The following is a 15,530-nucleotide window of genomic DNA, read 5'->3' on the forward strand; positions in this document are numbered from 1 at the left end:
GCTGCGGGTCACACCTGCTGGTCTGATATCTTCAAGGACACAAGAAGCTAGGAGGGTGCATTCCATCTGAGCTTATGTGTGGCATAAATGGTCATTGTCAAGCAATTTGATTTTTTTTTCCTGTCACAAAAGCTTCAGCTGCCCATTTCCTCTCGGTAAACCTCTGTTAAAGGGACATATTTTTCCAGGCCAGATGACATTTGTTTGTACCTGCTGTTCTACTAAGACGGTGCATTGTGTGTGTGTGGGGGGGGGGAGGTTATGGCTTCCTGCAAGCCTGCTTCATCCTTTCAGCTGCTGCCCCACTGAGGTCAGGGAAGGAGAAGAAGAGACATTGCTAACTCACTCCTGTCAATTGTTACCACAGGGCAAGGGGAGGAGGCAGCAATGGCAGTGTGTGCATCTAAGCCTTCCACTTCAGCACAGACTACCCTCCAGCTAGCTCCTTTTGTTCCTGATATGCTGCTGGGAGACCAGCAGTGGGAGGCAGAGCACCTCTGTGCTTAGATGCACACACTGTCACTGCCTCCTTCTACTCTTGCTTTTGGCCATGGTAACAATTGAGTCATACAGGCTAATAAAGTGCCAGACATTTCTTTAATAGGAGATAAAACATTCTGAAAGCTCCCCCCCTCCCAAATTAAGAAACTCTCCCTCTGAGTTAGTGAGATCCCTCTGTTTTGTTTAAAGGGCTGTTATTTTTTACACACTGCCACATTGCCCCTCTTGCAGTACAAAAGGCTTTCTGTACAATATGTGTCATACAAGTTCATACAAGCTTTTCTGCAGTTATCCCAAAAAGAGTATTTATGAGGGGCTTGCAACTTTTTACTGGCTGTGTTTCCCATACCTTTAAAAGCAACCTGTTTTGCAGATACTTAGCCAGTGAACTTCTTTCATCCTTTTTAATATCTACAGGAGGAGTTTAATTTTGGTGTCAGACAGCTGTTAAAAGCAGGACCAGTAAAATGGTGCCAAGTTCATAGTACCATCACTTCCAGTGCTGTTGAGATATACTACAGTAATCTCCAATAATCTTTTTCTGCCCCATGCCTCTAACTCTCACTCACACACACAAATCTCATAGAAAGGCCAGCTGGCTACAACTGGGGGTGCCAATTTTTCATTGACAGAGCTCCTACGTCTGCAACAACAGTATGATGAACAGAAAAGTTTCATCCAGTAAAAATGGAAGGAAAGAAATAAAGGGAAAGAATGAAATGGAAGGAGAGGAAAAGAAGACATGGAAAGAACGAACATAAGAGGAGCTATGTTGGATCAGGCCAGTGGACTATCCAGTCCAAAATTCTCTCATACAATGCCCAAAAAGCACCAGAATGTCCACCAGTGGGGCCAGGGCACTAGAAGTCCTCCCACTGTTGCTTCCTACCCTTCACCCCCAGCACCAAGAATACAGATAGAGCATCACTTGCAAGGAAAGAAAGAAAGAAGGGGGGAGGGGAAAAAAGCCTTTCATACCATCAGATGACCCCAGCCAGCAACAATTCTACCCAGAGGTTGTTTGGTAAAAAAAAAAAAAAAGCTACTGGAATGCCCACTCCCCGCCCCTCCTGGCTGAAAAACACACACACACCCTTCTTTGCCGCCCAGGCCTCCCGGGGAAATCTCTCCAAAAGAGCATACTGCAAGGCACATGAAAGCTCCTACCTTGAAGAACACTTCATGGGTCTAAAGTGCCAGTGGACTCCAGCTTTTCTCTTAAACACTGGGAGGGGGGAAGAAGGAAGGAGAGGCAGCCCAACTCCTCTCTGCACAATACAGAGATGGGGGAAGAAAGGAAGCCAAATGGAGCGCAGGCTTTGCAGTCTTCAAGGCTAGCTTTTCTCTGCACAACAGAGAGACGGGGGAAGGAAGGAAGCAGAGCAGAGGTCATGCTTTGCTGGGGGCGGGGCTAGCTTTGGCTTTTCTTGTGACCCAGTAGTGAGGCTTCTGTGGCCCGGTACCAGGTCACGACCCTGCAAATGGGAAACATTGCCCTGGAGAAAACAGCTGTTTTGGAGCGTTAACTCTATGGCATTATACCCCACTAGTCTCCATTATCCCTCCAACTCTCCAAGTTATTTCCCAGCTCAGAGTTGGCAACCCTTTTGAAAACACACAGTGATTCCAAGCAGGATGCAGATACTATCATCCAGGGCTTTTTTGATAGGAAAAAGTCCAGCGGGAACTCATTGGCATAATAGGCCACACACCCTGATGTCACCATTGTTTCACATAGGGCTTTTTATAGAAAAAGTCCAGCAGCAATTCATTTGCATATCAGACCACACCCCTTGACACCAAGTCAGCCGGAACTGCATTCCTGTGCGTTCCTGCTCAAAAAAAGCCCTGCTGTCAACTACATGGCAACCAATGCCTTACAAGTGGGGAACCATTTAGGACTGGCCGGGGCTTTTTTGTTTTTTTAGCAGGAATGTACAGGAACACAGTTCCAGCTGGCTTGGGGTCAGGGGGTGTGACCTAATATGCAGATGAGTTCCTGCTGTGTGAAACTGGTGCCATCAGGGGGTATGGCTAAATATGTAAATGAGTTCCTGCTGGGCTTTTTTTGTAGCTGGGAGCCAAGAGCTGTTGACTGGTATGGCTGAAATATGAAGCTTAAAAAATTACGGGAACAGAGTTTGTTGCTATATGATACATCATTCATAAAAGAAAAGGAAAAATCAAACCCCAAACCTTATAATGGTTTGAGTTTTTTAAAGCAGGGGCTGGGGATGGATACAGTTTGTCTCATGGCTGAAGCAGGGAACTTCTCATCCTCAAAGGGTTTAGCTTCCATTAGTTAATGACCAACACTCAGCTAAAATAATGTATTCAGGAGAGAGCAAGCACAAGTAGATGGTGAAGCATTTGTTTACTCAGGATGGAGCCCCTCAGTGGTCTCCCTCCCACTAGTCTCCACTCCCTTTTCACTAGGTCCAAGTACCCTGTGTCCTCGCCAGAATCTACATGGTCTCAAGTTTGTTCTGCCACATTCTGGCATACTTGTTCTCTAAGCTCTTTTAGATGCTTTCCCACATCCAGTATGTTCATTACAAGAGGTGTTTTGTGCTTCTAGAATGTTTGCATCGGGGCTGGCTCTTCTACTAGGCAAACTAGGCACTTGTCTAGGGTGCTGGCCCTGCAGGGGCGCCAAATTGGGTGCCCCCACCTTTTTGTTTTTAGAAAAATCCTTCCCCTCTCCGCCCTGAGCGCTGCTGTCTTCCTCCGCTGCCTTGCCGCCGCTTCTCACTGCCTCCTTTCCTGCCCTCCCAGCCCCTATCGCCACCACTTCTGCCCACCTCCTTTCCTTTCCTGCCCTCTCAGCCCTGATCGCCACTTCTTCTCTTCGCCTCTTCCCCTCCCAGCCCCGATCGTCGCCACTTCTCCTGGCCTCCTTCCCCTCCCTCCCAGCCCCGATCGTCGCCACTTCTCCTGGCCTCCTTCCCCTCCCTCCCAGCCCCGATCGCTGCCACTTCTGCTCGTCTCTTCTGCCTGCCTCTCCCCACTGCCGCCACACCTTCCCACGAGTAGCCCCATGCCTGCTACCTACTTGTGAGTAGCCCCACGCCTGCCACCTACTCGTGGGACTACTCATGAGTAGGTGGCAGGCACGGAGCTACTCACGAGTAGGCGGCAGGTCTGGTGACTGGGGCGAGGGCGGAGCTGTGCCGCCTAGGGTAGCAGATGTCATGGGTGCTGGGGACCCCGCAGAAGAAGCAGAGCCTGCAGAAGAAACTATGCCCCTGCCACCTGCACCAGTGCCCCTGCCTCCTGCGGGAGAAGACCCAAGCCCCACTGCCTCGCCCTCTCGGGTGGCTCGGGTGCGTGACCGCCTTCGTCAGGGATCAGAGGAGGGCGGCACGCTCACGAACAAGACGCTCCCTGAGCCCTGAGTTTTGAAAGGATCCTGGCTCTTCTAGGAGTAAGGATGCTTGAGTCTCAGCAGGATCCTGGCCGCCCTCTGAGTCAGCACTTAGCCCAAGAGGGCTATATAACTGTGGGCTTTGGGAGGAGGCTTTGTGGAAGCAACTAGTCACTTACCTGGCGCTCTAGCATCCACTTTGGCTTCTGGACCCCCCGACTTCGGCCCCTGGACCCCTGAGCTGCAATACCTGGACTGTGATTTGGCTTTGGCGCATTGGACCCTCTTTGCTCACCAGCTACAGACCTTGGACTGCCCCTGGACTTCGCCTGACCCGGCCCCAGCCCGTGACAGCAGAAGGGCTGGGGCTGGCCCTGCTTTGCATGTATGTCCTCATGCAAATGAGAAGGATTTTTTTAAAATGACACTGTCCATCCAGAAGGAATGATTTGCCCTAAGCATTCACATTTCTCATGGCTGAAGCAGGGAACTTCTCAGCCTCTCCTGTGCTTCTTGCTCCTTCATTTGCAACCCAGGAGTGCTTCATAGAACATGTTGCTATCTTATTGCTACAAAACCAATGTTTTAAATACAAATGGATATATTTGAAGTTATGGCATTAAAACACCAAGAGCATGTGCTGTACTAAGTTATATATATCCCAAATATTCGTAAAAAGTGAGGATTGGGGTTATGATGAGTGAACTTTCTTTACTGGGTTACAGTGATGTGCCAGTCACACACAAGTTAAGATAATTAGATAATAAAAAGGTAAAGGTAGTCCCCTGTGCAAGCACCAGTAGTTTCCAATAGTATCTATGTATAATAAGCAGTTTCCCAAGATCTTCATACAAAGTTTTTGGGAAAGGGGACACATTGATCCCTTTCCTTGCAACGTATTTGTGGATTAGAAGTAGCGTACATAAGAACCTAAGAAGAGCCTGCTGGGACCAGTGGTCCATGTATTTCAGCATTCTGGCTCACACAGTGACCAACATGTTGCCCTAGAATGCCAACAACAGAGCATAAAGGCCGAGGCCAGTTCAGAAACTGCCTCTGAGGAAAGGGCATTGGGAAACTGACTACTTAAATCAGCAGGGGAGCTTTCCACCAGGGTTGAAGGAAAGCAGTCATATCCCAGCAGGCTGTTTGGCAACCTTGTAGTGTGCTAAGGAACACTGAGGGATGGTACTGATTGAATTGGATAGGGGGAGACAAGAAGATGTGTGGAGAGGTGGAGAGCTTCAGCCAGCTTGATAAATAAGGGAGAGAGGAAGATCCAGAAAAACATAAGGGACATCTCCCCCCCCCAAAAAACAACAACAACAACAGTTTCACAGGCAGTTAATATAAGATAATTTTGTTTCTTGGTTTTTTTTAATCCCAAGAAGTAAAATCTCCTTTGTCTCAGCTGACAGCAGACCATTCTGTCCCTGAAGCTCTAATACAGAGTCCTAGCAAATGCAATGTCTGCCAGGAGCTTAGAAGCTAGTAATAAGCTTCCTACTTCAATCACAATAAGAAACACAAAATAGGAGCTGATTGCTCCAGCATGATTATCAAGCCATCTGCTCAGCTGGTAAAAGCAGCCCCCAAGATAGATGATGCTTTGAGCCACAAACTCCTCCAGGCGCAGGGTACCAAAGCCACACTGGGAATTTAGGATGGTGCCATTTTCCAGGGGATCCACACAGCAGGACGATGGAACTCCACAGGCTTGCACACCTGGAGAACTGCAGTTAAAATACCTGTAAGTTAACAAGAGGAAAAGTCACTCCACTTGCAAGTCCAGCATGGAGAGCTACTAACTAAGCATGAGCACAAACCAAACCACAAATAATGATTCGTGCTAAAAATAGCTGATTTGTGGTTCCTTCCAAACTGGTTTGTCTGATCCCATTGAAACCAAACAGGAAAATGAACCAGCCTTTTTTCTTGGTTCTGTTTTCCGGACAGCCTGGCGTGATTCCCTCACCCCCCCTGCCACTTCTGCTCATTTACGCTCCCCTTGGAGCTTCCTGGGAATGTAACTGTCCAGAAGCAGCAGCAGGGCTTTTCCTAGCCTCCTGTGCTTCTGGTCAGTTTCCAGTGAAATTGACCAGAAGCACAGGGGGCTAGGGAAAGGGGAGCTGCTGCTCTAGTCAGTTTCACTCCCTTCCAAACTTCCTGGGGATGAAACGGACAAGAAGCGGCAGGGCAGCTTCCTTTTCATTCCCCAGCTTGACATACTCCTAGGAGAGCAGTTTACTGGGGGTAAATTCACACCAAAACTGAAGAGCAGGTATAGTCCACTGAAGAGTTTGCCACGTTTGCCGTTTCTAACCCACTTGGGGGCTGTTCTACCCCTTTCCAAACCCAACAAACCACAAATCAGCTCGGGAAATAAAAAACACAAAATAAAACAAACCACCACATCGGGGGACCAAACGAACCACCATTTTCACATTCTGTGCTCATCCTTAGTACTAACTCACTGCCAAGGTTCTCACAATATCCATTTGCTTTTCTGCACATACATACAGAAGCCAGCCAGACAAAGATGGATACCACAAGCAACAAGAACGGTCAGTTAATGTATCAAGACTATGAAGGCCAAACTGTTGTATAAAGAGGAAGCACCTGGGTTTCCATTCAATTAAGAATGTAATTCAAGAATGAATTACCTGGATGGAAGGCATGGCTCACTTTGATAATACCTTTTAGAATACAAGTGTGTAGCAGTCCTGAACGTGGAGCTTAGTACATGCAGATTCCACTAATGTGAACCAACTTTCAGTTCTAGCTGAAAGAGGAACTGCAGGTAAACTGCCCATGGCAGCCAAGGAAGCCTATTGATAGCAATAGGCCAAATCTGCTGCTGTAGTATTCCATTACTTCTATAGATCTTCCAGGTCAAGCTTGCTTATTGGTCTGAGCACCAAGGAGCTTTCCTTGTTGAGATGGCCATGCACTTACCGTTTCTCCAGTTCTGACCAATGTTCCCTCTAAGCTGTGGAGTCTTGGGAGGAGAAATTCTACTTTGTGAGCTACTAGCATTAAAGTTGGGAACTACTAGCATTGAAATTGTGAGCTACTAGCATTAAAGTTGTGAGCTACTGCATAAATTAATTTGCTCTGGGGCCATTTGACATGAGCTAAGATAAAAATGTATGAGCCAGAGGCTAAAAAACTGTGAGCTAGCGCGCACTAACTCAGCTTAGAGGGAACACTGGTTCTGACAGACCCAGCAAACTCTGAGGTAGGCTATGGCTGGATTGGGGAAAATTCAGTCCCACCTTTCCCCACTGAACAGACAATTGCCACTGTTAAAGATGACTACACTAATAATTTGTCCAGGACTCCAGATTTATATCTCACATATAAGTCATATTCGTACATAAGACTCTTAAGAAATGTTATTCCAACCAATGGGGGAAAAGATGAGGATACAATAAAACAAATTATAAATCCTCTTAAGACTTCTCTTAAGGAAAGACACTGGGTGCGGTCAGACAGGCTGGTTGCTGTGGAAGTATCTTGGTTTTAAATAAACCACTTGAGTTTGGAGTGGTTTCTATTGATCAGACAATGCTCTCTAAACCAGCATCATAGTCCACAGGCCCATGGTTGGTTGTTCACATTGCTTACACACTGCAGCCATGGACCTGCGGCTGGGTTGTTTCTTCTGTGCAAAAGCAGACAAGTGAACATGTGCTCCTGGCTGCTTTCTATGGGGGTTCCCGTTGGAGTGGGTTGGGGGGAGAAAAGGGCACACTGCAAATGGAGTGGAACAATCATACCACTCATGCATTCCATGGTGTGCCCAGGCAATCAGATACTCAGAAACCTACTATGGAAGTGCTTCACCAAGGTAGCCACAGGAATTTCCCAGGGGCTGCTTAATCCACCTGGGATTCACTTAGTGTGAGGTAAGGACAAGTGGGGCATGGGAACCAGATGTGCTTGTTGCACCCATTTGATATGGAGGGGAGGGGTGGCTATGTTGGGCCAAACTGCCATGTGATTGCACCCAAAACTACCTCAGAGAACACTGCTATAAGGGAACTAAAATGATTCAGGAGACCAATATTGCAGATTGGATGCTGTAAATGTTTTGGTCTAGCAGTGATGCTTCTTTATAAATTTTGGCCCCAATCCAGAGAAAGTGAATCATACTTAAATGAATGACAAATAATGTATTCCATTATTTCGGTGTCAGAGTGGCTGGATCAGAATCTCTCTCGTCAAGATTTTTGGTTGGTAATGAAATCAAGCAGGCTTTAATAGTTGAATGACACCATGTCTAAAACCAGAGAAAGCAAAATCAACATAGAATTGTTGTTTGAAAACCTTTATCAACTGCATCACAAGCAGCCAGGAAAAGGAGAGACTCAAGGAGACCAATGGGATGGTTTTGCATGAAAGACTGCAACCCAACAAGGTAGAACTCAAAAGAAAAAAAGTACTTTTAGCAGTTGTATCACTGAACAATTAATATTTATTTATATAGTGCTACTGAGATACATGGCACTTTACAGAGTAGCGTAAGAAGAGAGATACAGCTCTTTGCCACAAGGCGCTTACAAATCTATGTCAGTAGTGTGAAAGGTCAGGTATGAGGGGCAAAGAAAACTCACCATCAGCTCCTGCACATGTTTATTTGTAAGACTACTGTGTGCAACATGGAACAGTGAGAGTGGAACAATATATCATAGAATCATAGAGTTGGAAGGGACCTGAGTATTCCAACACAACTTGTTATCAAATAACAAATTGAGTAGTGGTCATTTCTAGCAAAGAGGTAGTGGGTAGAAGAGGCATCATGAAATCTTCTTTTGCCTGCCACTATGCCTCTTTCAGCTCCTCCTCCTGCTGCTTTTCTCCCGGCCAGGCTCAAAGATTAGTCATCAGGCCAACTTGGGGGTTGGGGGTGGATGGCCAGGGAGGAAGACTTCCAGCCTCCAGGGACAAAAGATGGTAGTGGAGGAAGACTCTGGCACCCCCTCCTGCTTGTCCATTAAAATTCTGGCCCTTGCTTTACTGTTCATTATTGTTTCCCATGTTTTAATTTCTTCAGGATTATGTGTAATGTGTACAGGACCAAAGGTGGCCAAACTGTGGCTGAGGAGCAACATGTGACTCTTTCACACATATTGTGTGGCTCTCAAAGCCGCCCCCCACCCCATCAGCTGGCTTGGAGAAAGCATTTCTCTCTTTAAATCATTTTGCCAAGCCAACTGGCAACTTGGAGAATGCATTTAAAGTTGTTCTCTTACCATCTCTCTCTCTCCCTCCCCTATGTATTTTCCTTCCTTCCTTCCTTGTGGGTCTCAGACATCTGACATTTATTGTATGTGGCTCTTACGTTAAGCAAGTTTGACCACCCCTCGTACAGAGACATTGACCCGCCCAACCCACTGCTAGGGTTGCCAAGTCCAATTAAAGAAAAATCTGGGGACTTTGGGGGCGGAGCCAGGAGACATTGGGGGTGGAGCCAGGAACAAGGATGTGACAAGCATAATTGAACTTCAAGGGAGTTCTGGCCATCACATTTAAAGGGACAGCACACCTTTTTAAATGCCTTTCTTCCATAGGAAATAATTAAGGATAGGGGCACCACCTTTTGGGGCTCATAGAATTGGACCCTCTGGTCCAATATTTTTGAAACTTAGGGGGTATTTTGGGGAGAGGCACTAGCTGCTATACTAAAAATCTGGTGCCTCTACCTCAAAAAATAGCCCCCCCAGAGCCCCCAATACCCATGGATCAATTCCTTATTATTTTCTATGGGAATCGTTCTCCATAGGGAATAATAGAGTGCCTAGTAGACATTTCCCTCCCCCCCACGCTTTCTAAAGGGGGGGAGGACCTCCATAACAGGGAATCCCCCCTCCCTGCCCCCTTCCTCTCTCTCTCACACACACATACACACAAATACTTACCGTACTTGGTCTTCTTCCAGCAGAATCTGCTCGCCGTGAAAATGAAAGTAAGGCTGCACAGGAAAAGAAAGGGAGGGGCCGTTCCTGTTTCCTGTGCAGCCTTAAAGGGACACATTTTAAAAACGGATCCCAAGCTGTAAAACAACATGATGCCTACAGGTATGTTCTCTCTCCCCCCGCCCCCAGATTTTTTAAGAGCGGGGGAGGAGGCTGAAAATTCGGGGCTCCCCCGCCAGGGCGGGAGGGTTGGGAAGCCTACCTGCTGCATGTAAGCTCTACTGTAGTCATAGGGGCTTACAAGTAAATATACATAAGATTATCCCTATAATGGGCAACCTATCTTTGATAATTTAACTATTAACTTTGATATTTAACTATAATTTAACATGGCAATGTCTTCAGGTTCAATTGATGCCTGGTTTTTATAAAACTTAGTCTGGGTTTATTTTCTGTTATTTAATTCCATTTGCCTGTTGCAGCAAATATAAACACAAATCTAAAAGCAACGTATTGGTTAACAAAACTGTAATTCAGCATATAATTCTGCGGACTAGAGTCAAACTTTGTATATAGGAGGTATGAAACTTTGTATATAGGAGTCAAACTTTGTATATAGGAGGTATGAAAAAAAAGCTAAGTAACTGTGACATGCAGGAAGCAGAGTGAAATGTCATTATATAAAAATGAAATCTAACCAAGATGATAGTGATGATAAAATAGTTAATCTGTAATGGATGGAAAGCCCCAGTTTTTGTAAAGTCAGTTAATACCTATAGTGACTGAGAAATCCCAAGTTCCTGTTCAGTCCCGGAGAGGGGGAGATGATGTCAAACCTCTTGCTAAATTCTAACTTCACAGTATTTAGAAGTCAGAGAAAGTGAAGAGTTATATATCTGGTAAGCTAGAGTAAATAGTGCTGCTGCTGATGAAATTATTCAGTTCCAACTGTGTTTCCTTTCCCTTCCAAGTTCAGAACAAAATAACGAAAAGTTTATACTCACAAATTTGTCTTCCAGTCTTCGTAAGACTCCACACCACAGCACTGCAGACCTGACTGAATTTCATTCATAATGAATTGGAGATCTGCATCATCTTGGTACCGTAGCACTGCCATCATGAGAGAATTTCGCAAGGAGGCCTTGATTTGATGTCTCAGAGAAAAGAGTATGATTGCACCCAATACTTCCACAATCACAAAGGTGATGATTCCTCCATTCAAAAGCTTCAAGAGTCGGGTGTTTTCAAAAAGGGCCCCCAAACATCCCAGCAGAGACATTGTGCTGGCTACTAGACCCGCTAATACAAAAAAGAGCATTGGGTCGCTACCCAAATAGGTTATCCGCTCACTCGCCAGGGACTCTTTGTGAAAAAGACCCCAGATCCCTATGGTCAAAATCAACAACCCTGCCATGAAAAAAAACATGTTCCAAAAGAAGTTAAGGTATTTCACACAGCTGCCAAAGAAGTCCAGTGAGTGATAAGAAGGCTGTAGAACATGCCATGGTATTGCTTGCTTCCTAGGTGACCCAGTTTCTTCTTCTTTGGTAGGATTTGGTGACAAACTCTGTGCATTAGTTGGACAAAATACATCCACTTTGTTTCTCTGATCAGCAGAGGAGAGAAGTAGAAAATAAAGACAGTCAGAGTTGTGGTTAAAAAAAAAGAGTACAGTGTATATTATTTCATTCCCTGCTGTACTGCTGAAAATCCTTGACACATACCTAGGGCAGAGAGTACTAGATAGGGCAGAGGAGAGATTTTTTTTTTTTAAATTACACTATAAGAATGTTCCCCATCTGTTGTGGCTGGGCTACTACAATGTTAATAAAGACTTCTTTCTCCACGACTCAAGCAAGCAAAAGGAGGCAGAAACACAGAGTGTACATGTGGTAATAACAGATTTCCTAATTCATGATAAAAAGCAGCTTTTCCCATTAAACGTGGCAACTGGCACATGAAGGAAAAAGGAAAGCCGCCATTGGTCTTGGCAACCAAAAATGTATGTGAAGGCTACTGTAAAAATAATATTGTTTCTCACATATGAAATGTGTTACCAAATTATTGTCTGGCCTTATTTTTAAAGGAATTTTCATGACTTGCCATCCTCGCATCACTTCTAAGCACATGTACTTGAATGTAAGCTCCAGTGAACTCAGTAATTTCAAGAGTGGACTCTTTAATTTCAAGTAAAGATGTTAAGAATTAGTCTTTGTCAGTGAAGGTGCAGTAGGATAGAATCCTCAGACTCAGAGCCACGGTTGCTTCTACACTCAGGCACATATCATTGGAACGTTTATTTGTCCTCCTGCAGAGGCAGAGAACAAATACCACTCTGCACACCCAAATCCCACCTTGCACACCCAATGAAGAAAGACACAAGATCTCAAAAGGTATCGGCAAATCAAAAAGTCAGCACATACTGCAAATTCAGACTTTTTTTTTTTTACCTTAGGTAGCAAAGCACTGGTTTCATCTTCCCCAATTTCTCTGTCCTGAAAAGGCAGTCCTCGCAAGAGAGGGCTGAAAAATGTTAAAAGTTTTGGCCTCATATTTCCCAAGCTGCAGTGTGACTAAACTTGAAAGCCTGCTGCATTTCTTCTGGCTAGCCAAGCAAGAAGGTTATGCTTTGTCATACACTGCACAGAGGAGGGGAGCTCCAGGGCAGACCCCAGTCATTCCTGTATCATGTGAGAAATCACATTTTCTGGCTTAAAGAGACTGGATCTGTGTTGCTTGCCTTAACTGTATCTAGTAGACAGAGGCTACACAACCATGTTACACAAATGAATACATTCTGTAACTCTATACTTAGTAATTACAAAGATAAGTCCTGTTGCAGTACTAGGATCTTCTGTGGTGGATAAATTAAGAAGACTGAAATGAAATGTACACAAGCCCAAGCATTGGCCATTAGGGTTGCCAGGTCTGACTCAGGAAATATCTGGAGACTTTGGGGGGGTAGAACCAGGAGACTTTGGGGGTGGGACCAGAAGCAAGGGTATGACTCCAAAGGGAATTCTGGCCATCACATTTAAAGAGACTGTGCTAGGGTTGCCAGCCTCCAGGTGGGGCATGGAGATATCCTGCTTTTTACAACTGATCTCCAGCTGGCAGAGATCAACTCCCCTGGAGAAAATGGCTGCTTTGAAGAGTGGACTTTATGGCACTGTGCCATGCTGAAGCCCCTCCCTCCCAAACACTGCCCTCTCTGGCTCTACCCCCAAGTCTCCAGGTATTTTCCAACACAGGCTTGGCAACCCTAGACCACACTCCTATTAAATGTCTTCCCTTCATTGGAAATAATGGAGGATGGGGGCACCTTCTTTTGGGGCTCATAGAATTGGACCCCTGGTCCAATCTTTTTGAAAGTTGAGGGGGGGGGAACTTGAGGAGAGACTGTGCTGAAATCTTGGGGCCTCTACCTCCAAAAATATCCCCCCAGAGCACCACAGATGGATTCTCCATTATACTCTATGGGAACCAGTCTTCGCAGGGTAGGGAGAGCCCAGTGGACATTCAATCCCTCTCCCTTGCTTTCTGATAACCCAGAAATGGTGGGAGGGCCTCCAAACTAGGGGATCCCCTGCCTCCAACTGGGGATTGGAAACCCTGAGTTGAAATATAGCTATGCTGTTCAACAACCATCTAGTAAATGTACTTAGGATGACAGCACCAGAATGGCATTTTGCAGTGTGCAGAATGTCCAATCTGTAGTCCAATAATTAAGGGCTTGATTTGGAACTAGAGCGTATCCCATGAACATCTGTAAGCAAGTTGTTATTCAACTTCAGTTTTCTTACAAGGACTATAATGAATATAACCATTGTGCAAAATATTCCTTATGGTAGAAGGTCTCCACTTGTGATAATTCAGCTGTTAACTGGATATTGGAACTGATCTCCATAAAATAAAGGCTGCCTCTCTACAAATCAGGCAATCTTCCATTCTCTAGGTAGGATTAGACAATCGAGGACATTGTGAAGTGATGAACACAAGCACAGCACATCCTGATAGGCTAATATTGTTCTGGCATTTTAGGCAAAAATGATAGCTTCTTGGATATTTACAATGAAACTTCAAAAAGCGTCTTTGGACATGTCAAAAAAACATAAATCAAAATCTTCCAGGAAGAGTATTTCCAGGAACTGCCTAAACAAATCTAAAATACAGAAGCTGTGAACCTAAGCATATTTACATGAAAGTATAAGCCACTGATGCCAAGGAGACTTACCATCCTTCTAGCAAATGTACCTAGGATGATGATAATCAGAAAGATGTACAATGAGCTGCACTAAAAACCAAAACAACAACATCAACAACAGGCAATCTCCAAAAAGATGCACATTTCAAGATTGGTGAAACACATGGAGAGTTATCAGTTAAATCACAACTGGACTCTCCCCTTTAGGATTATAGTACAAGTGTAATTTAATAAAGGACATATCAAGTATCATCAGTATTTCAGAAGGTATTCGTTTTTACAGCTGAATTCAGATGTCATAGTGGCAATCCAGGGATGCACTTACAGGCCCCTCTTCCTCATCTCTTAGTGCTTCTCTTTTTCCCCTTATAAAGGTTGGTGAGATCACTCATGCCCAATCCCCCCCGCCGCCCCCGCCCCGTGGTGGCGTCTACATAGTGGAATGGTCCTCCAGGCTTTGTGAGCAAGGGCCCCATGGTGTTGAGCGTTAGAAAGTTATGCAAGGCTGAGCATTTTCGAAGGGCATTTGGTTAATGTTTTCATATGGATTTTAAATGTTTATTGATTATAATGTATTGGCGTTTGCTGATACAACAGCTGAAGGTGAATCACCTTAAGGCGACGTATAAACGCTTTAAATAAAGCAGAAAATGTGCGTGTTAATCGCAGAATTGCGTCAAAATGGCTGAAATTCCATGTAGCATTTTCATCGCTACAAAAAGACTTTTTAAAGTCTATATTGAGAGCTGCCCCTTTAGAGAGAGGTGGAAATCCAGAAACAATTCCGTCTAGGCTAGTTATACATCCAACTTGCGAAAACGCAAATAGAATTAAAAACATTTTAACCGGTCTTTCTGGCAAAAGTGCCTCTCTGGCTAAGTAATACTCAGAGGAAACTTAAGATGCTGCTTTTGGAGAATACTTTTCACTTCGGACGCTTCCAAGCACTTTTGGTCATGGAAAACTCCCTCTTTTCCAGGTTTCCCCGCAGCCTACGAATAGGACGGTGAGAAGGAACAGCCCGCCTACTGACGGCAGCGAAGGCCGACTAGGCTGGGCCGGGCGAGGGGCGAGGAGGCGGGGCTGTCGTCGGACTGTTTCTCCCCGGAACCTAGTTGGCTGCGGCCGCGTTACCAGGCGGGAACGGTGACGCGGCAGTATTGGCGGAGCACGAGCGCGAGAGAGGGCGGGCAGGAGGCGGTGCCGCTGGAGCCGGGACAGGAAGCGAGTCGGGAGCGGCTGCGAGGACATGGCGGAGACCATTGTAAGTTGGGGTTGAGCGGGGGAGGCACGCAGGGGGCCCGCGGGGGAAGAGGAGGTCCCCTCCCTTCTCCTGGGGAAGGAAGCGGGGGGTCTGAGCTGCGCTGCGTTGCCTTGGGAGTTTGTGGTCCCTCTTGCTCATCACCTTCTCCCAAATCCTTCGCTCTGCTGCTGACACCTTTGCTCTTATCTCTGCCCCAGCCCAGTGTAGGAGGGCGCTTGTCTCCTTCCCCTCTCTCGTCGCCATACATATTCTTGGAAGGAGGTGATATTTTAAATTCCT

The 15,530-nt window shown here is 45.7% G+C and overlaps 2 protein-coding genes across 2 annotated transcripts in view; one reads left to right on the forward strand and one right to left on the reverse strand.

Moving 5' to 3' along the window:
- Positions 1 to 5,209: 5,209 nt before the first annotated feature.
- Positions 5,210 to 15,238, reverse strand: TSPAN10 (tetraspanin 10). The gene is made up of 4 exons (XM_060252094.1): positions 15,017 to 15,238; positions 14,018 to 14,077; positions 10,788 to 11,389; positions 5,210 to 5,613 (listed from the first exon to the last, which is right to left on the reverse strand). The coding sequence occupies exons 1-4, from the start codon at positions 15,236 to 15,238 to the stop codon at positions 5,307 to 5,309; spliced, it is 1,191 nt and encodes a 396-aa protein (XP_060108077.1). The 3' UTR covers positions 5,210 to 5,306.
- Positions 15,103 to 15,530, forward strand: part of NPLOC4 (NPL4 homolog, ubiquitin recognition factor) — a 63,498-nt gene continuing 63,070 nt past the window's right edge. Inside the window, exon 1 of the mRNA XM_060253146.1 lies at positions 15,103 to 15,251. Within this exon, the coding sequence (XP_060109129.1) occupies positions 15,237 to 15,251 (15 nt within the window). The 5' untranslated portion in view covers positions 15,103 to 15,236. The remainder of the gene's footprint in view (positions 15,252 to 15,530) is intronic.

The sequence above is a fragment of the Heteronotia binoei genome, chromosome 13 (genome assembly GCF_032191835.1).
Source record: "Heteronotia binoei isolate CCM8104 ecotype False Entrance Well chromosome 13, APGP_CSIRO_Hbin_v1, whole genome shotgun sequence".
NCBI lineage: Eukaryota > Metazoa > Chordata > Lepidosauria > Squamata > Gekkonidae > Heteronotia > Heteronotia binoei.

Coding starts and splice junctions, on each gene's coding strand:
- TSPAN10 (XM_060252094.1), bottom strand. CDS start 15,238: ATGTCCTCGCAGCCGCTCCCGACTCGCTTCCTGTCCCGGCTCCAGCGG. Junction 14,078..15,016: donor GTCGGCCTTCGCTGCCGTCA/GTAGGCGGGCTG, acceptor TTTGGTTTTTAG/TGCAGCTCATTGTACATCTT. Junction 5,614..10,787: donor GAAGACTGGAAGACAAATTT/GTGAGTATAAAC, acceptor GTTAACTTACAG/GTATTTTAACTGCAGTTCTC.